This window comes from Streptopelia decaocto (genome assembly GCF_964273445.1).
Source record: "Streptopelia decaocto genome assembly, chromosome: 1".
NCBI classification, from domain to species: domain Eukaryota; kingdom Metazoa; phylum Chordata; class Aves; order Columbiformes; family Columbidae; genus Streptopelia; species Streptopelia decaocto.
In genome coordinates this window covers 38,330,285-38,357,280 of record NC_138663.1, presented here as the reverse complement: position 1 = coordinate 38,357,280, position 26,996 = coordinate 38,330,285, and the positions used below count along the sequence as shown (strand labels likewise).

The window sequence follows — 26,996 nt, the reverse complement described above, 5'->3', positions numbered from 1 at the left end:
CAGCACAACATTAGAGGAATCAAAAACCTCTTTAATGACAGATAATAAAAAGCAGTAGTTATTGGGGAGATACCAGTGATCAAGACTGTTTCTCGTGTCAGTTTCCCCAGGGGTCTGTTTCAGTCAGTGTTCTGTTCAGGATCTGTATCAACCCATGGAGACAGTACTATTAAAACCTTGCTGGTAAGGTTTGCAGTGAAAAAAACTATTTGAGGAGGAGGAAAGAGAAAGGTTACTGTTAGAGAATGACTTGAAAAACCTGGTTAACATATGATAAATCTGACAAAAACAGGTTTGATGCAGCTTAGAGCAGTGTACTGCGTATGTGGAAACCAGACTGTGCTTGCAGGATGGAAAGCTTTCTTTGGAAAACATGGTTTTGGAGAGTACTAGCAATTGTTGAGGATGGTTGCTTCAATAATACAAAGGCAGATACCAGGTTGAAGGAGGGTTGTGGTCTTGCTCATGTTCAAATTTGAGAAGGCTGTAACGACATGGTTTTGTTTACTTCCAAGACCAGCTTAGGACCAAAAAAAAATAATCTAGGGATTGTAAGATGTGTGGCTTTTTAACTGTGTAATGTGTTGGGTAGATGATTTGCTCAGCTTATTAAAGCAACATTGGTGGATGGCATGTCTGTTGTTTACAGGTGCTTATGCATGGATGATACCTACTAATAGGGGGTTTAGGTCTTGTTTACAGTCACAAGATTTTCCAGTTGGAAGCTGAGATTAAACACAATTAACCTTGAAATAGAAGAAAAATTCTTAGTAATTTTGGCTAATTTAAGCAATGGAACAGCTTTCAAGGGTACAGAAGAGTTGCCGTCAGTGCTGAAAACAAGTTAGAAACTCTTTTCAAAATCTTACTATGCAGTTTCTGAGGAACATGCTTTGTCTAGTGTGTGTAAGGACTCTGACATGATGGTAGTAGTCTTCTCCATAACTGCTGGTAGGCTGTCCCCTTCGTTACTGGACTATGTATACAGAAGAAAAGCACATATTTCACTCAACACATTTCCAATCCTTTCAACTCTGTGCTTTGATTGTGTCTGTGCTTGTATCTCATGGTTGATAGCTTCAGTCCTTCCCTCTTAGGCTTCAAGAAACACTTTTCCTCCCAGTATAGAACTGGTTGAGGTACTTCGGGTAGTTCTGCACTTGAGAGTCAGATGGACTTCGGAGTCTCCTGGGGAAGATAGAGGCCAAGTTGGACTGCATGCAAGAGGAAAATCCATCTGTTCTCAAGCTGAGCCATGAACTGCCTCCACAAAAACAAGCCAAGTGGATTGTTTTGGTAGTTCCTATATGTTTCTGTGCACTAAGTCCTTCTTATCTGTTGTGAGAGCAACAATACAAGGAGTCAGACTTGAAGTTTCTCAGAGTTTACTGTGGTGAAATGCTCAAGAAACTTCAACTATTTTTAAAAAAGGAGATGGTGTAAGATAAAAATAAGGACTATGTTGATGACGATTGCAGATGAAGGTGGGATAGCACAGTACAGGGTGTGAATTCTCTCAGGCTTTGGCTACAGGTGGAGATGTTGCCTTCTTTACAACATATTCACTCCATGGCTACTTGTAGGCTGTTAACTGCTTCTGGTGGGGAACATTGTCAGCCCAATCAGTAAAGGGGTTTTGTGTGTTATCAGCTACAACACTAATAATGCATAGCTGTTTAATATAAAGGTGACCATTCTGTCACATTTAATAACTTCAGTCAATGACATTATTAGTAACTTCATTTATTAAACATGACAGAATGGTAGGTACTTTTTTTAACACTGGATTTTAAGGCAGGTACTGTTGTTATTGGATCACTACTGTGGGCTTCTTTATAGTGTATGTTATCCATAGACCACTGCTTTGTGTGACCCAAGCAACACAGCTCTGGGAGCTGAGATATTTTTGGAAGCTCTTGTAGCCTTCGGATCTCGGCCTCTGGGGAAACATTTTGGCACTTTGCACTTCCTAAAATATCTCAGTGGATATAATTTCTCATCCAATTTCATTTTGATGTCAAGAGTGCAAAACACCTCCATAAGCCTATAGTTTGAGGTTAAAGTAATAACAAGCTAGACTACAAACTCTTTCTCACCAAGAATTTGGTAGAATTTTAAGTCTGTATTGGCCAGTAAATAAATTAAAATCCACAAGTAATTAATGATACATGAATATTGGCAACAGCAGAAAACTGCTCATTAGGTGTTAAGGTAAGTAGGTGAGTAATATGATAGACTAAGAAGCTCTGACCTTCAGGTGTTGATGGAGCGAGGCCTGAATACAGCAGTAGGAAAGTTGCTGAAAGGGACTCTGCTTTCTGAGTGGATTGGACATCTAAAGGATGAAATCCTGCCTTCTGGATATCAAGATGTATTTTAGACTTTTTAATCTCCGACTAATACTGACCACTCATCACACAAAGCAAGTCTGATGTGCCAGTGTTGGTGGACAAACATTCTGACACAAGGTGGCCTCTTTGTGACTCTTCCTGCGATGAGAGAGCGCTCCAGCCCTGTCACAGGGCAGGACTTTGTTACTGCTGATGTTGCTTAGAGCTGGAGGAGATGCTGCTGTTTACACTGATATGTCTCACCAGGGCAATTTCTGGAGTCACCTTTTGCAAAGGACTTGTGTACTCGTTGTTACTTGAGCATCCTGCCTTGTGTGAAGGGCTGCGCTGGGGACCATGGTGCTTCTGCACGAGGGTGCTGGTGCCGCTCCAGCTGTCAGCAGCTATTGCGCTGTCTGTCTTGCTCTGCAAAAGCTGTGCGCTGATGCCAGAGGACATAGAAACTTCTGTAGTGACCATCTGGTGGAAGGCAGCAGCGACTGGATCATACATTTATCTAAGATTTGTTTGATTTAATGTGAGTTACTAGAAGAGTCTGCACTGAGACTGGGCTGAATGTCATTTAGGAAACAGTGCTGTGCTGTAGCTGGATTTACTTGCCTGAAAGGCTTGGGTAAAATTACATGGAGTTGTCTTTTATAGCCCAGTTTTATATACATCCAGTCTACATGTCTGAGTCCTCTCAAATTGAGTTTTGAGTGTATGCTGCTTTTGTGGGCATGAGTCCAAGTACCGTTTCTGTGGCAGCAGTACCAGGTTACAGTTCAGTCACACCTCTGGGGATGGCACAAGGCAGGAGCAAGGAGCTGTAAGTGTAGACCTGGAAGCTGGCCTGGTGTTAAGATCTCTGGAACTGTACCCTGCTGTACTGTTCACCTCCATCTTGCTGCTCTGTGTGAGAATCTTTTATTTGTGAGTCAGAGTATAACAAATGACTGAGAAACTATGTTCCTCGTCACTTTGTTTGCTGGGATGGCTGCAGTCTGTAAACCTGTGCTCTTCATCTGGCTTCCTTTTAAAGTCTGGCTTCTTAGAAAACATCTGTGTTGTGTTGGGCAACAGGTCAACCCTAACAAGGGCTTGTTGGTGCTTGTTTACTGTCTGTTCAGTTGGTAAACTGTGGAAGTGCTTTGGTTTATAAATCCTTGATGCTTCCATCTTTCTGTTAACAAAACGTGCTGGTGTAGCTTGGCTGAACAGGGTTGGCTGTAGTAGGGTTGACCGTACTATTTTAAAGAGATGTGATCCAGCTTTAGGTGGGGAAGTTCAGTGTAGCGGTAGCATAGCTCTGGCAGACCCCGGGCTGCCGTAACTAAGCACTGACTAATACACGCTACAGTGGAGCCAGCTGTTTTCAGCTGAAAGTACATCCCGTGGAGCTGGGAGCTGGGGTACGGATGCTCTCTGCATATGAAATGCTCTTGCTCATGTACCTTAAGCCTAAGGCCCTGAAATGGTTTCCTGCAAAGGAGCGTGGTTCCCTGGCTATTTTGTATTTCGATGATCTTTGAGAATAGACTGTTTGGCACCCTTGAGGTTTAGCTGGGTCACTGCACTCATCTCTCAGGGAATTTTGTAGGGCCAGTGCAAAGCTGCTTGGACATACAGAGTTCTCTTGTAGGGATGTGAGGTTGTTGAATGATGGCTTATGTTACCTTTTGTTGTTCCTTGATTTCTAGAGATTTTGCTTTGCACTCCCGTTGTTTGCATCTTTAGGGTTAAGTTGTCTGGCATGTTTTGGAGCTGATTTTGAAAGCTCTAGACAGGGAGAGGCAGCAGGGCCAGCTGGAACAGAGCCTGCAGGAGGGGCCCTACCAAACTGTCAGTGCCTTGGAAGGCAAAAGCTCTCTGGTGCCAGATCTCTCAAATTTATTACATGTAATGTAGTTATGGCCTCTGCTGGAAAAATCTGCTGCCTTCGTGTCATCTGGGTAGAAAGAAACACGCAGCGTGATATACCCTTCCTTGCACAATGCCCTTGCATCTATGGTAAGGTACATCGTGTTCAAGCAAGAAAATTGGGTTCTGGTCATAGCTGATGTCTGTTAATATCTTTATGCCTCTTAAAGCTGTTATTTCCAACAGACCCTGCTACCACTGTAGCAGAGATGATTCTCATTTACCTGCTTTACAGAAAAATAGCTAAAAGCTTGTACAAGGCCACTTCAGGGAATGGAGCACAAAGATATAAAAAAGATGCTATAGCTCCTATGCCGTGGCATGACTGAAGTGTGTGTGTATTTCTGTCCATCATACGGTATGTGCGCGAGTGGTTCACCTGACGTATGATGAGGGATCCTGGCTTTTTGGACACGGAAGTGAGCATTTGGGATGTGTGATCCTGCAATGCCTTCTTCAGAGGCTGTGAACTCTGCTGAGGATTTTTTTCCCTTGCGGCCGTGCAGGGTTGTAAGTAGAAGTTCTTGGTAATCATTAAGTGAACAAATCGGGTCTGCAAGCACAGTGATTCATGTCTTCAAGGTTAGAGATTAGAGGCTTAGTCCTTATGTGTGACCTAAGTATGGATCTTGTTTTATTTGGCCAGACCCTCTGTCTGCTGGAAAATACAAACATGCCTGTATATATGATTTTAAAAAATTACTGTGGGGGCACTTGGTGTTGACCCTTGTGTTTAGACGGCCTAGCATTTTCCATACAAAAATTATGACCTTTCGTTAAGGATCTCTTAAAACTTCCATTGTTTGCTGTAGGCTGTTGACATTTGGTAGGGGAAGCACCATCAGAGAACAAAGTGCCTTTTTATGTTCCACTAAATTAGATTCAGCTTTGAAGGAGATATAAACCGTTAAAATGAACTAGTGTTTTTTTTTCCTGCTTCCATTCTTCAGGAAAAATTCTGGCACACTACCAAAAAAAAGTGCCTCCAGTGCTGGACCTGCTGTAACCACTGCAGCAGTGAGGACAAGAGCCATGATGTTAGGGGCTGTCAGAGCAGTTGTGCCAATGGCCGCAGCAGAGTCTGGAAGAACCCAGCACGTGTCCTCCTGCCTCACGGCCGTGCTGCTTTCTTCCAGGGAGGTTCATGGAGCAGAAAACCCCTCCCCAGCAAACCTCAGCTCATCAGTTGGCCCCTGTTGTCACTGCTCCTTCTCTCCCAAGCAGGTCCTTCCATCCTGCCTCTTCAAACACTCACAGCTCCTAGGTAGAAAAGAGATTGGGGCACTTTGCATAGGTGGATGTAGCCCATTGCAGTAGACATCAAGTCTGTGCATGCTGCAGCCACAAGATTTGGTGATCTTAATTCTGTCACCTAGGAAATGACGCACCTCTATGACCTACAGGGCAGGGAGGCAGCCCTGCGGCCTCTCATGGAGTTAGGTCAGGGCACTTGCATTCTGTGTCACTGCCAGCTTTTTGTCAGCCACGAGGAATTAAACACACAAGACAGGATTTCCTGCTGGTGTGGAAACCCTGTGCGGTGAGCTGGGCCGAACGGGGCTGGCGGCTGCGCTGGCAGCGATACCCGAGGATCTGGGCCCAGCTGGGTGTGGAGAAAGGGGAGGATGGCACAGTGTAATTGTGCACCAGAAGCTGCACAGTTTGTTCTCTTTCAAGATGATTCTAATGAGGTAGAAAATGGTGATTTTTTGATGGCTTTGAAGATTCTGGAAATAATCTTGGCATTTGCATTTATCGAGAGTCAGACTGTTTCAGCATGTGTGGCAAGGCCAGGCAGCTGAGCTGATCTGGCAAGGACAGATCTGCTCTTGGTCAGGATGTGCTGCTTTCTGCTCCTGTTTGTTGCTTGGAGCCCTAATGTTCACCTGACCTTTTGAGCCTCTTCAGATTAGTAAACCATCAAAAACTTTGTATTCATTCCTTTTGTTGGGCTAGTTTTTCACAGGTGAACTGTATCAGTTTATCTACAGGTGAGAATGAAAACTGGAGCCAGCTTTAGGAAGCTGTTAAGACCAGACACAGAAGGACAAGGGAACAGGTTGCCCAGGGAGGTGGTAGATGCCCCATCCCTGAAACATTCAAGGCCAGGCTGGACAGGGCTCCGAACAACCTGATCTAGTTGAAGATGTCCCTGCTCATTGCAGGGGGGTTGGACTAGGTGACCTTTGAAGGTCCCTTCCAACACAAATAGTTCTATGATTCTAAGGGAGTAGGGGCAGCCCATTGGCAGCCATGAACTGTTAAATTGGTTCAGCCCCTTTTGTGTAACGACACTGAAATAGTCTACCAAGAAAGCAATCATTCCTGATTCCTTTCATGGCAGTGCCCAAGCCATATCCAACAAAGACAACAAAAAGCAATCAATGGGCAATCTCCTTTGTAGACAAGCCCACACCAAGCATGGGATAGAAATAGAAAATATATTTTAGCCATGATTGGCACAGCAGTGGTCAAAGAGGATTGGATCCAGCATGGATCAAGCCTAAGCTGTTGATGTTGAGGTTTTAAGGAAGATGCATGTTTACATTAGCATTATTCAAATTTCGTGTAACATGGGATATTGTGAATTCCATTGTTCTTGGGATGAATAGAAGATCAAGTATTGTCCTTAAACAATAGAACAGTAAAAACAACATCTGTGAACCAACATTTATAAAAGAATACAACTATCTCCTTTTTAAGAATGGAGAATGGAAGCAGACAGAAACTATAGCTAAAATTGTTGGAAGCATTATGTTTGCTTAAAGACAGTTGTGAAATACTTGTTCAAGGGACTTAATAGCTTTTTATTGCTTTACATATTCAGAACTTCTCCTCAGTCATCATAGTTCACTGTTGTAAATGTTCATGTTTGTGAATCGGGCCACAACTCTTTCAAGCAGGGTACCCACAGAATGAACATTCTACTCATTTTCTTCCAAATGGAAATGTTAGTTTTAAAAAATTTGGCAAATATTATATTAAGAGCACTGTGGCAAAGTGAAGAGTCTCCTGAAGGCTGTGTTCATCATCTTTCCTAACTGAAACTGTCCTTTCCTTGTTGACCCTTCCTTCATTTGGTACCACCTTTAAATCTTCTGCAAGCACTGAGGTCAAAACCGTGTTGATGGAAGCTTTCATAAATAATGGGATAGGAAAAATACTCAGAGCATTTGTCTGAGCACAGTATGCGTCTCTAGAACAAAGACTGCGCTGTATATATGCTCCCGAAAATGAGATCTTAAGCCTTTCTTTCTGGAGAGCAGACCTCCAGTTTGGAAATAGAACATTGAGGGGACAGCGTTGCAGGGCTCTGTTGAAGTGGTGATGCTTTTACCTGTAGGTTACTGCTTTGAATCTGGCCAGTTCAATTAAAATATTTTGTGTGTTCTAAGGTGAAGGATGTGATCTGTACATGTTTCCACAGGGTGTGATAAATCTTTCTAGCTTGTAGCTCTCATTACCCACTTTTGATTTGTGCTAAGTGGGGAGCTCTTTGGAACCAGTTGTTGAAACAGCGCAGAGCAGTGGGGCCTTGCTCTCCTTGGGACCTCCACGCTGAGGTCAGAATTGTATCATACGTGATAAACTTGCATGGGTTTTTGACAGCCTGCTGTATGTGGCCGGTTGAAGTTGAATTATGTTTTTCTGAAAAACAAACTGTTGGGGGTTGGCTATTTTTGTGGTTTCTAAATCTGCCATCAATTCTTCCGAAGGCTTGGAGTCTTGGAAACTAAAGTGGGGTGAGGAGCTGGAAAGGATATTTAGGGTTTGGAATCCAAAAGGTTGAGAGTCTGATGTGACCATCCTCTCCAGAGAAATGACGTCACTGTTAAGTTTCTCTTTGTGATAGCCACTTCAGGAGGAAGATGAAATGCTGAATTACATTTGAAGAATGTTGTTAGATTTCTGAGATTAAATCATATAACCATGTCTTAGATGAAGTAGTAGAATGAGGGAAGAAAGAATTATTTAGATTAAAAGGGGGAAAATGAAAGACACCTCAGATCCCTAAAACTCTTCTGGAGATTGTTTTTCTTCCTTTAGACTTTTGTGAAAAAACCTGGGATCTGTGACCAAGAGGATCTATATGTCCTAACCTGAGAGAACTGTGTCACATCAGTGAAATTTTATGCCTTTGCCTGTATGCTAGAAATGGAGATATACTCACCTCCTTTCTTGCACTAAGCAAGCCTCCAAAAGGTAGGAAAAATGCCAAAAATAAATATTTTTATTTTTTCTCCTTGTCTCTCTGCAGCAATTCGGCAAAATCCTTGATGTAGAGATAATCTTTAATGAGCGTGGCTCCAAGGTAAGTCCTGTTTCTGTACCCGCTTCTCTTGTTTTGATTGCAGAGTAAAAGGCAGTTCATTGCCTAGAGAATATACTCTGCAGAGATCAGCAGGAATTAGCATGATGGGGGAAGGGAAAAGCTATTTTGGGGGATGTCTCCTGTTCCCTCTGACTCCAGACTCTAAGCATGGTCATTTCTGGGCAGCATGTACAAATGCTCCTAGGGACTCCTGTCTGTAATGTGGGATCAATTTCCCCAACCTTCTGAACAAACAGGGAGTCAGTCACTTGAGCCCTCATACCAACCTGTTCCCATTGCACAGCAATGGGTGCCCCCTGGGGAAGGCAGAATCGGGTGTATAACAGCTTTGGGTGATGGGAAAATGCAAGAACAAAGCTTAACCCACCCATCCCCCAACCACCTTTTCGTTGCATTAAAATACTTATACAGAAAAACTGTCATATCTCATATATGAAAGGATTTTATTTACTGAATTTTGCAGACTTTCTCGGCACTTCTGAGATACCAGCCTTTCATGTTTGAGATATTTGATGCTTAATATAAGAATCCTCATTCGCCTTGCCCTGTCCCATGTGGACCTCTCCCCACTGAATTTGCATTCACACACCGATTTTCCTCTTACAGTTATATTAAGAGGGAGGTTTTGGTGAGGGTTAATGGTAATTTATTTCTCTGGAGATGAGATTTCAAATCTTGCTCAGGTCAGCTGCAGAGAGATTCAGTGATCTTTGTCCTAATTGGCAATTGGTTCTCATCACGTAACCAGTATCACCACAATGACAAATTGATGTGATTCTCTCTCTGCCCAGGAGGTTCAGCACTGGAATAGCAGGGAGTTTTGCAGGTCAGGAGCGAGGTGCATTGCCAAAGCTCTATGGGGGAAGCTTGCACAGTGCATGTCTATACTCTGCTTGACTTAATCAATGCTAAGATTCCCATTTTCAATTAAAACAAAGTTCCCCTCCTCCCCCCACACACGTGTGCGCACATGTGTGCATGCACACAAGAGATTTTGAAGTTGCAATTCAGCTAAGCAGTTTCGGTTTAGAGTCTATGCCTTTCGCTTGGATTTGAGGTTCACAGTCTTAAGGTGGCCTCTTTGCTTCAACATGTATTCTGGGGTATGTTCCTGTTCAGAGCCCTCTGCAAATTTCCACCCATGCTGCCCAAGATGCATTCTGAAATTCTTCAGTCTCTGTATTAGCTGGAAACCAGAAAGAGGTTGATCTGTATACAAAATAAATGAGTATCCGCCCTTTCCCCATCCTTTGTTTGTGCTTAATACCACGTTTATGTTGTTTAATAAAACAGACTGAACAAGTAAATGTCTATATAGCTTAGTTAGAGAGTTTTACTTCCATTTGTGAATAGAAATCTATACTCTTTACCAAAACAATCACCTCTACTGAGTTTGTAAATAGTGATTCTGCTCTCTTCTTTTCTTCTGATATTTATGGACCAGAGCTGTCTGTGAATTACTCTTGATTTTAGTAATTTCTATTTGGCTTTGGGAATAACCTCTGGCCTCTGTCAAATCCCTACTTGTTTGGATGTAATTGCAAAAGAAAGAGCAAAAATAGCTGGCCTGGCAAAGTGAGGAGCTGTAGCCTTCATCCCTCACTGCCTGTGCTTTCCAGAGCAGTGTTTTCCCCTCCACATGTGAACTTCACTCTCTCTTGCATCTATACAGCCCTGTATTATATGCCCACAGCTGCCCTTGCCCTTCTAGGCAACGCTAACATTGAAGGCTTTCTGTGAAGACTTGATTTATGACCATGAAAAGTATCTTCGTGTGCACTTGTTAAAGCCCAAGACTTCTGGTTTTCAGTTAAAACAGAAATTATTGCTGAAGAGTTCCTTGATGAGTTTTGTCCCCAACCCTTAATAAATATATGAAAAAAGAAAACAATCCAACGAGATGTACTTCCAGTCCTTGACCATGCAGTTTTCTACTGCTTTTTTGTCATCTTATAGCAAAAAGCAGTTGCAAAACTTAGAGCCTGTGTGAGGGATGGGGCAGAATCTGAACAGAATGAGAAAACACCCAAAGAGTAATTTTGTGGTATCTTTGCATCCTTCTCTACCCAAAATAATTCCTGTTTTTAAAAGAATGCAAGATTATTCCTGCTTAGCATGAAAATGGGAGGCCCCAGTGTTTGAGTGGGGTGTAGCTGCACGAAGCACCTGGTATTCACATAATAATGGAAAAACAGCAGTTTGGTGATCTGATGGTGAAGCAAAGGAAACGGATCTTTCTGGAGGCCACTCACTCACTCTTGGGTTCTTCCTCCACCTTAGGAAAAAAATAAATCTGAATGCATTTTCCTGCCCTGTGGTTTCCATTCTAATCTAACGATATGAAACCTCTCTCTCTCTTCTTCTCCTCCTCCTCTCTCTTGGGAATCCGAAAGCAGATGCTCCTGCTGCCTGCCTTGTGCTGTGTTCTCAATGCTCCCTTCCCTTCCCCGGGTTCCTAAGGGTTGTAGAGTTTTGTGTATATGTTTTATAAATATTTAAAAGATACGATGTTAAATCCCAAACTGCCCTGGGTTTGCCCCCATCCAGTGTATGATGGGGTTGAGCAGCGCTTTGTCCCTGCTGAACTGTGGCAGGAGATCTAAGCTGGGATGGCTCCAGGGCTGGTTGGTAGGAGGGACAGGAGGAAGAGTGTGGGTTGCATTCTTCCTTTTGAATCCACCTGAGATGACCAGGCAGTTTGCTTTGACAGCCTGGGGGAACCAGATCAAACCAGCTGCACCTTCAGGATCTCTGTGTATTTAGGAAGTTTGGTGGTCAAAGAGAGCAGCGCGTGTCCATTGCAGCCACCTCGCGCCTCAGGTTCTTGCATTTGGCTTCAGAAGTGTTACTTGTTGACTCTGTGTATCAGAGCAGAGTAGGAGCCAGCTTATAATTAGTTTTGTTGATTCTTCTTTCAAAGCAATGTGAATTCTTGCTTCCTAACTCAATTTCTGCCCAGATTCAATCTATTTAGTAGGATTATATGAGCCCTGGTAGACTCTACACTGATATTGTTTTACTACGTGTGAGAAACAAGATACAAACTTAAACCATTCCTTCAATTTCATTTTGTTTCATTCTTGTTTAAGAGAATGACATCAATCTTCCCTTGACGTGTTTAGTTTTTTGCTTGCTTCCAGGAAACTAGCTGTTTGTTTCATTTTTGTCCTGTTTACCATCACATTTGTAGTTCTGACCTCTATAAGTGCCTTTAAATAGCATTCTGCTCATGGTTGCAGTTTACCCTGCACTTCACTGAACCGTGAATAAAACACCTCCAGAGGAAGTCGAGAGAGCAAGGATTCCTGCTCCTTTTGTTAGTGGAGATGCATCCTCTAGATGCGTATTTGGCACTGTTGTGCTGAACCGAACAAGTGGATATATTTGCAGAATTAATGCAGTCTGCCTGCATGACGAGTACCCTGTGGCATTCGTGAAGCTGCAGGGGAAGGGAATCCAAGCTCTTTGCTCATCAGCTGTGTACTGTGTGTCGTTCCAAGATGTGCCCTCAATGACATTCAGAGACCAAGAGTGCGTAAGCACACAGCAAAATCTTGGCTGAAGAGGGAGCTTTTTGTTTTTTTCTTTATTTTTTTAGATTTTTAATTGTGAGAGTTCATATTAGTGCAGATGACAAGCTTGTGGTTTCAGGCTATTCTAAGTTTGTGTCCCTCACTGCCTTCTACTTGGAAGAGCCAAACCTCCAGGTATTTGTGTGCAAGTGTCTTGGCTATATAGTAGCTTTTCTCTTCACAAAGAAATTGCATCTGTTGGTGAGTGGAGTGCTGTAAGTAAACTAAAAACTTGTGCAGAAAGGTGTGTGGGAACAGGAGGCTTTTTCTGTTTGCAGTTAACTGTAGGTTAACATAAGACTGTTAATTCGGGTTTTGATAACTGTACCTAAGAGACTGTGTGTTTGCATGTGCATTTATTTCTTCTTTGAATGGATTGGGTGCTTGGACTTGAGCCACTCTTGTTCTGGACTTAGTTTCCACTCAGTGAAATACATACAATCCCTTGTTACATAAAATAAATTACAGGTCTTGTTTTAATTTTAATTCTATTTTTATAATTTCTATTCGGATGTCATCAGTTGAACCAGAAATACAAATAGGGTTATTAACACAAAGAGGCTTAATAACAAATTAAGTACCAGTGACCAGTGTGGCCTTCTCGGGTCACCAAATCCTTTTATAATGCCAATGTCATGAAGGAGACATGACCTATGTCCCTTTATCCTAGTTCAGTCTAGTACAGTTTTATGCCTTCAACTCTGCAAAATGAAACTAATGAGTTAAATTAGTCCATACACTGAACTAGTTTACTTAAGGCTGCAGTTGATTGCTTGATAGTATAAGCTGATTTATTGCTCCTGTGTGAGCTCCTTCCCGGTGGTGCTTGTTTCCCTCCACAGGCACTGGAATCCAGGGTGCTACACCACAGAAACAATGCAGCTAGAAAATAACCGTGCTGGGTTTTTTTTTTTTTAAGATACATTTATGGGTTTTTTTAAGGCAAATTTATTCCTGCATCCAGTTCACCAGGTTGCACAGGTATACAGACAGGTGCTTATGTGAATGTGCCTTAATGCGCTCAAAGTGTGGCGTGGGTACAGGGAGGAGCTGGAAGAGCTGCCGAAATGTTGTCAGTGTGGTTTACACCTATTCCCTCTCCAGCTTAAAGTGTGTATTTGTGTGTGTAACTTCAGTAATGTGTTTCTGAATTTCGTGCTGTGTTTCTGTCAGTGCATTCAGTCCTGCTCATCTCAGGTGGATTATGGCTGAAGCCCTCCTACTCTATCCAAATGCCTTGGAAACAGGTAGCCTAAGCTGCTGTCTCCTCGGCCATATTTTCAGGCTCCTAAAAGTTTTGTTTATTATGGAAATAAGGGAAAACCAAACCAAAACAACAACAAAAAAAAATGGTTAAAAAAGGAGCACAGCAGCAGGTGACGGCAAGGCCGGTTGCTGGCTGCATGCTCCAGTGGTACAAAGCAAAGATGCTGCTGCTGAGGTGACTGGTCTAAACTCTGTTACAAATGCAGGGTTAACAATGCATGGATTTCAAGGGGCTCTGTTTAGTTTCCTTTGGTTTTATTTTCTTTTTTTTATTTTACTTTTTTGTTTGTTGTTTTTTTTTGTTTGTTTAATTTCTGTGTTCTGGCCACACCCAGGAGAACCGTCTGCTTTTGATTTCTCCCTTTACGGTTACATGGTAAATTTTCTTTCTCATTCTTCAGAGATGGAAACATTCAAATACTATATATACATTTATTATTTTTTTTCACTGCTCATCATGTTGCTTGTTATTTATTGCAGAGTCTGAGGCCAGACTAAAAGGGTGGCAGTTACTCGGTCTCTTCAGGCCCTTTGAATAAACCTTTGGGTAAAAAGGGGTTAGTCCGACACTGCAAATTACTCACCAGTCCTAAAACATGTTTGTTGGGGTTATTTAGTGTTCGCTGGGTACACTGAGGATTAAACTTACTTTCTGCTTGGAAGAAGTTCCTGGCAGTTGCTGGTGAAGAGGAATTGTTGAAAATTTCACCCTTGTTATCATAACAGCCTTATTAAACCCAAGCTATTTGTATAACCTGGATTTTAGAAACCTTAAGTCTTCTTTTACCCAGGATTGTATCTTCCCTTCCTCTAGCTCCATACCTACTACTTTGGAGCAAACTGGTACCTACCATGAAGTTAAGCTAGTAAATATTGGGCATCTGCCACCTCCTTTTTTCTTTCATTTTTCTTTTTTCAAGGGCAAGACAACTTTGGGAGGGAAAACTGTGAATTGTTTGTTGTATATGTATTCAGGTAAAAATTAATCCCTATTCTTTACAGGTCATCTGTGAGAAGGAATTAAAAATTATATGTATGTGCTTTTTTTCTCTCCCACATAAAAATATGTATATGTAATTGCTAGTTTTTAAACTTAGAAATAACAAAAATGTCAAGTGTCGCTCAGTTGTTTTTTGTTACGAAAATTTGAATGTCTAAGAGTTGCATTAAGAAGACAAACCAAAGGGGCACAAATACTGACTTTGCCATAAGTCAACCATGTAAAGCATTAATTCAACATTGACATTAAATGGTTCTCAACAGAGAGTTGGCACAAGCTAAGGACTGATCTGTCAGTAGAACAGAAATTATGGTTAATTAGTTATGTTGTTCAGAATCAGATTAATTCTGTTTTAATTCACATTGTTAATTATTTTCATATAGTCTGCATGTGGATTGTACCCTACTTTGAGTTAACTTACTAAAATTAGTGAAAATTCCTAATCCGTTTAAACATATTTAATGATAATGTGGTTTTTAAAATCCCATACAGGCATCACTAATTGCAAACAAATGTGAATTAAAATAGTCTTAGTTTGGTTCTAGCCTGTGCAGATTAATGTCTAAAAAAATTACCTTCCTTCTGCTCTCCAGCTTTCAGTTCACATCATCACTGAAGACATAAATTTCATTCGGTCTCCACAGGCTTGTCTAGAACAAACAGAAATTTTAATGTAAAAAGAGAAGAGGGAAATAGAGATTCCTGTTGTAGTCTTTACCTCCCCTCCTCCCCCAACCTTTTAGAGATGCTTTTTTCCCCATTATGTAGAACCAGAGGGAAAGGTGCTGCTCCGTTTCTCAATCTTGCCTTTCTCTGTGGGGGTTCTTTGAAGCAGACACAATACCCTGTCCCTTCATAATCAGCTTTGCTATTACACCCCCCGCAGCCCCCCTGCTTCCCTGCAACATACTCGAGAGTTATATGCGGTTGGGCTGGTTTATTAGCCCCAGTCTCTTGTAGCTTGAATTTTAATTCATTTAAACAGAAAACTTCTATGCTGTTCTGAAAAAAGCATCCGTTTGTTATTTAGATAGCTTTTTATTTATAGCTGGAGAAATGAACTTATCTGAAGCTTTAGATTATTGGGTTGGAGCACTCTCGTTGATCTCAACATTGCAGTACTTGGCTAAGTTCTTTTATTATTGCTGTTCAGGGAAAAAAAAAAAAGTAAACCTTACATTTTACAAATGTGCAACAGTTTTGTGCTGGAAACCTAGCTGTGGATGATAAAGGCCAGCATGCACAAACATCTTGGGCCTTTAAAGATGAGTATTGTAAAGACCTTTAAAAAGCACTTGAAAGGTGATGGCTTGCTTGTGGCTTGTTGCTAACAGTGCTTAGAAATAAAGATGCTACTTTGAGGGGTCCAGTCCATACATACCGCACCGAGCTGCCCGGAGGGGCCGTGAGGCCACCGTGCCGGTTCCCTGACAGGGCATGGCTCTAAATCACTCACATCCCCTCACTCTCCCATTCACATCAGGAGTTTCCACTGCATCCAGCACAAGCTTTGTTCTTCCTGCTCCTGAGGGCATCGGAGCCAGCAAAGATTACTCTCTGTACATTAGACTGGCATTTGCTCTATATCAAGCCACAGGAGCCAGTTACTCCTGTTCTGAAGATACCCTAAAACCAGAATGCGACAAATGTTTTTCTTTGGCCCTGCTCTCTGTAATGGCATGAAGAATATCTCATCAAAATTGTCTGCCCTAAGGTACCATTTGGAGCTAGTTAAAATCCTAATTCCTGTAGTCGTGTTGGCTCTGTGTTAATGCCAGTGCACCCATCTCCCTGCCAGGGGAGCGCGATCTCTTACCTGCCCTGTTACACCAATGCATGAGTTGGCAGCAGCATGAGCATGTAGGGCAGACGCATTGCATGTGCCTTCACAGATGTGGTATATCTGAATTTGTCTAACTAAAGGGACATTTCAGTAGTCCTCAAGCCTTTGTTGTTGCTTCAAGCAGGGCATATCAATTTTTCTCAAACTTCATGGTCTGACCAGGCAGGGCTTTGTTACCATCCACGGCGCAGAGGTTGCCATCTCAGAACAAAGCCAAGTAAGGTGGGTGCAGCATGGGAGGGAGTAGCAGTAGATCAGCAGTGTCAAGTAAAACCTGCCTTTACAGATGAATTGGCATTTAGGTGTTTAGATTTATACCCAAGTCAACACAGTACTCACAGACAGGAAAATTTTGAACCCAAAATGTGTAATACTCTGAATCTTCATGTAAAGTAATGTTTATTTGATGGTGCCACCTGGAAGCCCTGCTTACTTTCAGGGCCCCATGCATTATTAGGGAAGTTACAGGCACAGGAGTAGACATCAGCTGTGCCCCGAAGAGCTTACAAGGGATGCTTTACAAACAGCCCTTCCTCTCAACAATTGCCTAAGGTAGGTAATTATGATTGTCTCCATTTTACAGGTGGGAAAAGCAAGGTTCAGTGTTTGATTTGCCCAAAGCTTCGCAGAATTCCTGGTGCCAGGCGTGAACTCAGATCGCTGCTCACTCTCGTAGCAGTTTCTCAAGAGAATGAAGTGCTGCTCAGTGTCCATGTCCTGTATTGTGTCTGGGGCGGGTGGTGGGTCCCACAAAGCCTGTGTGTTAATTAGCAGAGGGGAGAGAAGCCCCACTTGGGCTTGACTGGCTTGCCTATGTTGAATAGGGTTTAGTGTTTTAAAACAAACAAAACAAAACAAATTGTCTCGAGTAACTTTGTACTTCTTTTTTGGTCTGGCCTCAATTGCTTTTATGTTTTTGTTTTATTTTTTAAATTCCTCTTCTTATGATTACAGTTCCTTTATTTTATCGAATTTAATTTCTTTCATTTATGAAACATGCATGAACCAACAATGTGATTCTAGGAGGTTATTGCTGAGTTGTGCTGATGTCGATTTCATACTGTGATATTTTTTTTCTCTATTTACCTAGAGATCAGTATTTCAATATATAACGATGTGCATGTTTTCCCCCCTTCTCCCGCTGCATGCAGGGATTCGGGTTCGTAACTTTCGAGAATAGTGCTGATGCAGACAGGGCCAGGGAGAAATTACACGGCACCGTGGTAGAGGGCCGTAAAATCGAGGTGCATGTCTTCAGTAATTCAATTTCTTCTTTATATTTATTCTTTTGATTTCTTTTTGTGTCTTGCCTCACTTATTTCACATTTGGATCCCAGTCTTGTGTGTGCGTGTGTGTTTGTGTCTGTGTCCTTCACCTCCCTGCACTGAAATGTATAAAAGTTTACACCCCTTATGGAATATTTTTATTGTTGTTTTGGGTATTTTTTTAAATTTTCTTTCTTCTTTTATTAAGTTTTTTTCCCACCCACTCCAAATTTTTGCCCTTCTGCTGTCTTGATTTTTTTTCCTGTGCTTCAGTTTGCGAGGCTCCGATTTCCTGTTACCAGGCCTGAACGAAACTAACTGAAAGAGTACTGTCCGACTTCTAACTCTGTGTCCAAAAAAGAAAGCAGGGGGCCAACCAGTATCCTCTCTTTCCTCCGAGGCCAGTTCTCCTCCACACAAGTGTGATATGATGCCTGTGGTGGGAGGGGAGGGGAGACGAGACATGGGCCAGAAGCCCCGAGTGGGCTGTGCTGCACCCACTGCTGGTTTCTTGACCTGTCTGCTGTCCAGAGTCAGCTTGGTGAAAGCTCATCCTTGAACTTTGTAGCTCTCACCGCAGGGGAATGGAGGGTTAACGTTGGCAGGGTTAATGTTGGCTGACATGGCCACATATCAGGCATACCTGGTGTTGACCAGTTTAGTGTTCCACTGTATTGGAGGCGAACTGGCATCTTCCCTCTCTCCCTCTTTCTTTAAAAAAAAAAAAAAAAGTACAAATATTAAAACAAAAAAAGCCGCCTTTTTGAGTAAGATGTCTGCATATTTTGCTTTTTTTGTTTTGTTTTGTTTTTTTATTTTTATTTCCCTTTTCGATGGTTTAGCGTTTAGGGCCCTTCACTTGACTCACTCTTTCCATGGTAACTATACACAATGCTGGCGATGGTACAAGTTGGCGGTAAGTGAAACAAAAGTGCTAGAGAAGAATCTTTTTTTTTTTTAATTTTTCTTAAAATTACAAAAAAAAAAAAAAGCAAAATTAAGAAAGAAAAAAATCCATCTGCCATCTCACATTAACACTACGAAATGTGATTTGACTTGTTGTCCCCACCCACCTCCTTCCCCCTTCTCCGCCTTTTATTTTCAATGCTGTTGAGTAATGCCGCCTGGACTTTGGATGTACATATCGTTTTGTAGCAGTCTGAGCTGTTTGATTACTGACTTCATGGTGATTTCCCCTTGCACATCTTACTCAGAGTTACTGAACTCCAGTTTGGCTGGTTTTTATTAATGCACCCATTCCCTCTCTCCTGCCCCTTCTTTCTGCTGCTCTCTCTTTCTGAGACCTGTTTGTAGCTGTTACTGTTTGTTTTCTCTCTTTTTCTTTCTCTCCCCCCTCCCTGGTTTATTTCTTTACTCGGTTAAATGCAGCTGTTGGTCTCTTTGCTGACTGGTGGTTTCTGATCGGTTCTGGCAATTTTTCCTTTAAGTGCTTGTGTTGCACTTTGCTGTAGCAGCTGATTTCAGGCACTCGCTCCATCTTAATGACTGTCTGTGAGACCCTATCTCTTCCCTCCTCTCCTCCCCACCCCTGAATCAATTGTGGTTGTTGTTTTGGTTTGGTTTTTTTTCCCTCTTTTATCTGTGTGTGTTTAACTGCATGCTCTCAGTCTCATCATTGTTGTTTCCCATTCTTTCTTTTTAAATGTGTAATGTTTCTATTGTTTTGGGGCTGAAACGAGAGTAAATGTAGCTCCAGACTCCCCACCCCACGTACTCTCCCCATCCATAAGCCTCAAGGGCCCGAGGCAGCTTTTATTTTTATATCCGTTTTCTTCTTCACCTTGGCCTCAGTTCCCATTTGGCATGGGTTTTGATAAATTATTGATGTTGCATAAAGACTTCACCCTCCTTGCAAGAACTTTGAGGCTGTCTGACACGGGGCTGCAGTAACTTGGCTTCCAAACTGGTCCATCTTTTCTTTATCAGCACCATCTCTGTGGTAACACCCCACTTGCTTGAGCAATCAAACTGCTTGGAACTATGTAGAGCTCTGTAAAGAGGGTGGAGGGCACAATAAAACTGAAAAAAGACCCAGGTGTGCTGCTATGTATTTCTTCTTTTTGCTCCATGAGATTTGTGACAAGAAAAAAAATAACCTGGAAAAAGATTTAGAAATGATGGGGAGGAGATTGGTGAATGTACACCATGCAAACCATTGGTGGCATTCCAGAAATTTCTTCAGGCCTTGGGAGTTCAAATCTAAAGTTGTTGGACTCCAGGCTACCTTTTTCTATCTAAAAGTGTGCCTGCCAGTGACCTGCTGGGCCCCAGTCCTAGCGGTGAGCTTGAGAAACAAGTCAGCCTGTGCGCCACCTGGTTCAGTTGCCCTGCTCTGGGCTGCAGAAATGATTGCTGCCTCTTGAACAGAACCCGGACAAAACCTCCGAAGTTTTGCCCTTTTGATCAATGAGCTGAAAATCAGCATACGCCAAGGGGTGACAGGGCGGCAGAGAATCTGCACTTTACTCTCGTTGGCCTTTTGTTTAATGCATAATTTTAAAGTGCCATGTTTAGCTTTAACTTTTATAATTAAATGGCAACTGTTAAAAGTAATTTAAAGATTGCATTATTGTAAATTTTTTTAATTTTTTTGTTAAGAGAAGTATAGTGTGTGTGTGGGATCTGAGAGCTTTCCACTGTTTTCCCTAACGTCTTGTACTTCCTTCCCTCTCCCCCCACCTTCCCTTTCTTACTTTCAGGTTAACAATGCCACTGCGCGAGTGATGACCAATAAGAAGATGGTCACGCCTTATGCAAATGGTAAGAGAGACTGTTCATACTAATGATGAGCTGAAGGGTTTGAAGAAAGACAAAATGGATAAGCCACGACCTCTCCTCAGAACCAAAAAACCTAATTTTTAGTGGTTTTCTTCAGTATAATGGTTAAACATTTATGGAGGAATGCCATTTTATAGCTGGAGAAGTGGAGACAGGAGTAGTGGCCAAGCTGGTAAAGAAGCCAAGGACTGATGGGTTTCCTGTCGCTCCTGCACCTAGTGCTGTACAGTGGGATATGCAGCATTCCCGATCCTTACTGCCAACATGTAGATAACTAAATGTGTATGCAGAAGCATAACTTAGGATACATAAATGGATATATCTCAGTTCAGGCTCTAACAGAAAAAGTACAGCTGTCCCCAGGCAGTCGGGAAAACAGAGGCATTGCACTGCTTGTTGGCTCACTTTTTGCTACAGACCGTGCCTGTGTTCAGTCATTTTCCAGTGAACCTGAATAGAGAAAGACCAAGTTGTCTGGGTAATGAAGAATCCTGTTTCATTGGGATATCTTGGTTCTTCTGTCTGTGCAGTAATTTTATTGCATAGGCATATGTAGCATAAAAAGTCATTCTTCTCACAGAACTGAATGCTGCTTTGATACATATTTTGAATCTGGGTTTTTGTCCTGAAACAGGCAGAAAAGTTATTTTTGGTCTGAAAATGTTCCCAAATAGCTTTAACAAGGCAGGAAGCTGCATATAGGTAGTTGCTAGTGTGAGAATACATTTTGATTACAATGTTGAGGTTCAGAAGTCAGAAGATACAAATTTTGTTTGTGGCTCTGCTCCTGACTGGTTATGAGGCTCTTGGCTGGCAAACCCATCTCTTTTTGGTTATAGAACTGGGGAAACAGAGGCAGGCAGAAAGGCTGGGATTCTGAGTCTCAGTGTCTGAAAAGAACCAGGAGATCTTGTAGTAAAATGCAATGCAGCAGCAATGTTCTGTCGTCCTGAAAACAAGGGCAGAAAACGCATATGACTAGTAACAGAGCTTGGCTTACATAGCAATGACTTGTGAAATCCTGATAACGGGCAGGAGTATTTTGCTTTCACAGCCTGCAATTTAAAGCCAGCTTTAAAGCTACACAAAGGTATTTTAGCATTAGGCCAGACTTAAGGCATACTGATGAGTGGTTTTATGACTGTTTCCAAATTTGAGGGTTGATCCCAGTCCCCTTGCTGCCACCACTCACTGGAGTATTTTGCCATCAAGGTGGGCAGCGCAGCAGCAGCAGCACGCCCAGTCTTGCGGAGGGAGCAAGCATTGCACCTCCTGTTGATTCTCTGCCAGCAGATGAAGGGGTGGTGTTGGTGGGCTGCAGTTCACAAAGGTGTTTGTATGATTTCTAGGCTGGTTAGTGGTGTTAAAACACAGTAAGTACATCAGGACTGTAAGACAGAGGAGGGGTATGGATTTATTTAGATAAAAATACCTGTATGATTTGCTAGCTGAACAGCCGAGATCATTCTTGAACAGAGTGCTTTGTGGAAATGAGCCCAAATTGTGATGTTAGCTTTACACCCCTTGCTTCACTCCCCACATAGAAAGGCGGGGGAAAGACAGATATGTTTCTAGATCTGACTGGGAAGTGTGTTCCTCTGTGTACCCCCATGACTGCTTTAAGCACTATTCTCTTGTAGGTTTTATGTTGATGATTTGCAGTTCCTGCCAGTTATCCAGATTATATTAAAATCAATTCTCTGTGAAGGCTTTCACCTGAAAAGCAGCATAAAGACGACAGGAAATACTAAAATAACACAGAAGAAAATGTGAGATGAATAGACCGAATTGCTTTTCTGCACCATAGTCATGTGATTCAGTTAGTGAGGGAGTTCAGACACCGTTGCTTTTTAGCAGGTCTCTAGCAAATAAGACAGAAGGCTGTTTGGAGAATTTAAGGCTATAAATTGATTTGCCCGGGGTGACAGTCTGGGCCAGTGGCTTTAGAGAGCTTTGTGATCCGCAGCGTTCCCAGTGAAAGCAGGGAGGAGCTGGCAGCAAGGTTCACGCAGAGAACGCAGGGTCGCAGGGTGCTGGTGGCAAATATGCATATAAGGTAGTTGGCATTCCCTCAGCGGTGCCTCTGCCCTGCTGCGGATCAGCTGATGTTTTGCTGTTCCCTCCAATACAGCGACCTGTTCCTAGAACTTGACATTAGAAGAAAAAGGCAGTTGGCCTCCATCTACACCAAGGGGGATTTGAGGCGAAGCAGAAATTGGAAAGAGCTGTGCATGTGAAGCTGGGGCACACGCAAGAGACCGTTCCCCTGCCCTGCGCTGCCCGCTCCTTCTCTTGGTGTAGATTTTGGCATTCACTGCGGTCTTTGTTGTTTCAGGTTGGAAGTTGAGTCCTGTGGTTGGAGCGGTGTACGGCCCTGAGTTATATGCAGGTAGAGCTTAAGTAGACACTTCCACTTCTGCCATTTAACTGCAGTGGTGTTTGTTTATGTTCTCAATCTGCTGTTTCTTTATAACCTTTTTACTTTGTTTTGTTTTGTTTTCTTGTTTTTTTTCTATTCTTTTTAAAATTAAATTAGCGTCCAGCTTTCAAGCAGATGTCTCGCTGGGCAATGACGCCGCAGTGCCCCTGTCAGGAAGGGGGGGTATTAACACTTACATTCCTTTAATCAGTAAGTAGCCCCCTTCGGCCCTATATTGTTAATGTGCTTGAGTTAATGATGACTTGTTACCCTTCTTCTCTTCAGTCTGTATAATATATACTTGAAAGGATGGGTCTAGCTGGGAATGAGCTAAAGTGTACTGTGCAGTGGCTGTAACTTATTCATCTGCAGTGTGTTTCTGCACTAGCGAATGGGTCTTTCTGAGAGACAAGGAGGCTGCAGAACAAGGGGAGGGTGCGTGTGAGGAATAGGCCATTCCCTTCCTCCCCTCCCCCTTTTGAAAACAGAGAAACCAAACAGACGAATCCCTAAAGTACATATTATACAAACTGCTAAACCGCGAGTCTGCAGGGTTCCCAGTGGCATGCACCTCGATGCACGTTGGGTTGGGTTTGCGCCCTGGGACTCCTTCCCTCTTGGTATCTGTTTATTACGTGTTTGCAGATGCCTCTGAGGTTTTTACATCACTTCATCGTGAGCCAGTTTACTTCAGCATAAAGCGTAATAAAGCAGGCCCCAGTATACATGGAGCCAGTTATTGGTCATACTTGTTAAATGAAGGTGGGCTCTCAGTAAACTGGCAGTATATGGGAAATTTCTGCTGCTGTTATATGGGCTATCTTGTCTTTCAGGCTTTAAAATGAACATACAGAGCATTGGGTGGCAAAGAGTGGGAGGGGAAAGGAGGGAAGAGACTGATGTAAGTTGGTTGACTTTAAGGGCCTCTTGACAAATTATTTTAAAGAGCCTCTGCAGTTTTGGAAGAGCCGCCTGCTATATTGATAGTAACTCTCTGCGCTTCTCAGACTTTAACCAGACTGCATGGTGGTGTCAAAAGGCGGGGGGATTTGTACCCTGTTTGTGGTGGGTGAGGCATGCCCAAGCATTAACCTCTTGCATGCCAAACCTCTCTGCAACCCCTCTTCCCCCAAAGGCCCTGGTGTAGCAGGAAGTACGTATGGGATGCTTGCTGGGTTATAAGCATGCCCCTCTGCAGGACTGATGCAAAATGTCCCACCGCTGTGGAGCTACTGTCTCACTTTGTTGGAAGCAGAGGGTTCTTCTCTGGGCAGGAGCTCAGATCCTTTTCACCCTCCACCTTGTCTGTCTTTACAGTTCCAGGCTTCCCCTATCCAACTGCAGCCACCACAGCAGCCGCATTTCGGGGAGCCCACCTGAGGGGCCGAGGAAGGACAGTGTATGGGGCAGTCCGAGCGGTACCTCCCACAGCCATCCCTGCCTACCCAGGGTAAGCACTGGTCACGAGAGCAGAGTGCTCTGCACGAACATGTCAAATAGCTGATTGGATAATCAAAAAATAGCTAAACTTGTCTGGATGGTGAGAGTCAGGATATTGCTAGTGCCAGAGCATTCTGCACACGATGGCATCCAGTGGGGGCAAATCTAAATTTTTTTCATGTTAAGTTCTTGACTGAAACAATTCTCAGTACTTGCAGCAGCTTAAAGCGCTGATGGATTCCTTCTCATAATTTCCAATTTGTCTATGTGGTATTTGTCATCCATTCACCCAATATGTTATAGCACTGCTGAGAAGGACGCAAAGAGAGAAGGTCTAAAATTTCCAAAAAGGTTCTGCTCTTTGCACTCCATTTGTGTTTTCATATCCAGGAATGAGGAGTATTATCCATTACTTCATGCCTCACCATCTGGCAGTAGGACACAGAAGAGCCAGTTACCCACAATGGATTTGCTTTCTTTGTTGGAGACGGTTTAAAAAGGTTTAAAACAAAGATTAATCAAGTCCATTAATTTAAAGTTGGGAGTGCTTGAACTATAGGGAGAACAGAAGTGCAGTGTTCTTCTAACTGTTGTATGAAGCAATGGTGGCAACGGTGAATGCGTGGCCTTAGCATTCTTTGCCCTCTGAGTTTTCACTAGTAATGCAGTGGAATAGATGCTGTTACAAGAGAGTATTCTGCTGTTGAAGAGTACAGGGAACTAGGTTTGTATGTGAGGTTTAGTTTTGGGTTTTTGTTTGTTTATGTGTGATGGAATGACAGATAATTCAGCAAATCCCTTCCAAACTATCTATTTTTGTTTCTGATTTTGAGGATGCTTTATTCATATTGCCAGTATCTGGAATTTTACTTGCCATATTTTCCAGGCAACATTCTCAGAAAGAATAGGAGTAGGAATTAATCTTCTAACATGAAGAAGTGGACTTGATCCTTATTTCCTTTAGACTAGCCCTGAAAGGGAAGAAAATAAATTACAAACCTTTCAATAAAAAGAGAGGTGGAAGCCACACACATCAGTGCAAGGAGCTGGCCTGATATATGCTGAATAAGCTTGCAGTTACCTTCTGTAGCAGGTTAAGTAGAGAGGGCTGCTGCGACCCTTTCTTTTTAGAGTCCAGTCTGATGTTTAAAGTGGAGCTCATGGAAGTAAACTTCAGTTGTCATATATCTGTGTAGCTTTGCTCACCAGCAAATCCATCAATATTTGTATTTAATTCACTGGAAGCCTTTAAGTGAAACCTCTTGCCTGAACACATTGGCCTTCCAAGCAGAGTGTTTCTTCCAGGTTATCGGATCCACCACTTCTTGCCATCGCTCCTAGTTCATATTCTATATTCTCTAACCACAGCCTCTGACCTGCAACTCCTCCCTCCGTCTGTGGCTCTGACAATGACCCAGTCCAGTTTCATTAGGAAGTGCTCCACAGTGAAACAGAGAAGCAAAGCCCAGCTGAGTGGTGCCGTCTAGCAGAACACTGAATACTTGCACCAGGCAGGGGGATGTGCTCTTCATCCCTGGGAGTGACGCCTGGATCATTCCCAGCAAGAGGCTGTCACATGTGGTGCACTGGGAGGGACTCTGGGCTTTGCCTTGGATATAAATCCAGCCTGAGTCTCATAAAGGGTATATTTCCATTTGGAATATGGGCCAGGGTCCAATTATTATCCCTTCCAAATATTGTCTCATGACTCTGTTTACTTACATTGCATTTGTCTGACCCTGCTGACTGATTCCATGCCTTCGTGGGTAACCTACTATCCAGTAAACATTTGCAGGGCAGCAGTAAACAAGGCATGGTCACAAATGGCCCAGAGCTGTCCCTAGTCCTAAACACTAGGATGTAATGAACTAATTCTGGTGTTTATTGTCATCATAGTCTGAATCTCTACAAGACATTCGGTAGAGGGAATTTGATTCTTTGTGGAATAATACAAAATGTGCTATTCAGTTCCACGTTGCAGTAACCTGTAGGACAGGCACCTCTCCACGTGGGCACTGTGACCTCCATGGAGTCAGGAGCAGGCACATACTCCTGACACCTTATCCTGCATCATTTGCTTTCTTCCTGGCCAGTGGAAAGACGACACCGTAAGATCAGTCAGCAACACATGAGTGATCAAGTCATAGTGAGTAATGTGGAAGAACACAGTAAAGTAAGCTGCAGGTTCACTGTAACCTGGTAGGAGGAATTGGTTTTCACAAACCTCAGTGGTGTTTAAGTTTTAAGTTACAAAATTTAATGGTATCACTGCATTTGAGAGCTTAGCAGAATTCCAAAAACACAGAATGTAGATTAATAAAAGCTTGTTGGAATTGCCATACTGGATCAGACCTGAAAGCCGTTTAGGTTAGAGGAATTTTTCGCGGTGCCTAGTGCTAGACACTCCAGAGGAAGGTGCAAGAAATCATACCATTCTTAATAGTTTTAACAATTATTTCAAGAACTCAAACTGGGATTCACTATTGCATATGTGGAATGTACATACTTACGTACAGACACGGACATTTATCCAGGGAAGGTTAGTCATACCATAGAAAGCAATTGCTCAGACCCGTGGAGAGGATGTTAGTCACCTGAGCCTGACCCCAGAATACAAATGCAACCTTCAGTTTATAACTGAGATGGCATTCAATAGGAGTATGGAGACATTGCAACATCTGATATATAGCGTGAGTAAAACTTGTGCTGGAATATTGCCCTGATTTGTAGCGGCCATGCTTTCTAAACAAGAATGTTGACAAATTACATTTCAGACCAAAAGCTCTAAGAATTAAGTCAAGGCCTGAA

General features: G+C 42.7%; 1 protein-coding gene across 22 annotated transcripts in view; it reads left to right on the top strand.

Moving 5' to 3' along the window:
- RBFOX2 (RNA binding fox-1 homolog 2) overlaps window positions 1-26,996 on the top strand; it is a 174,481-nt gene that overhangs the window by 128,971 nt on the left and 18,514 nt on the right. For 17 of the 22 annotated variants that reach the window (XR_014183765.1, XR_014183766.1, XR_014183767.1 and 14 more), the window contains 6 exons: window positions 8,509-8,562; window positions 17,416-17,508; window positions 20,251-20,311; window positions 22,665-22,718; window positions 22,866-22,958; window positions 24,066-24,198. Coding sequence is in view for 18 of the 22 variants with exons in the window: in XM_082049589.1 (XP_081905715.1) it covers window positions 8,509-8,562; window positions 17,416-17,508; window positions 20,251-20,311; window positions 22,665-22,718; window positions 22,866-22,958; window positions 24,066-24,198 (488 nt within the window). In the remaining 4 variants the exon portion in view is untranslated. The remainder of the gene's footprint in view (window positions 1-8,508; window positions 8,563-17,415; window positions 17,509-20,250; window positions 20,312-22,664; window positions 22,719-22,865; window positions 22,959-24,065; window positions 24,199-26,996) is intronic. The other 5 variants (XM_082049577.1, XM_082049591.1, XM_082049576.1 and 2 more) reach the window with 1 other exon arrangement.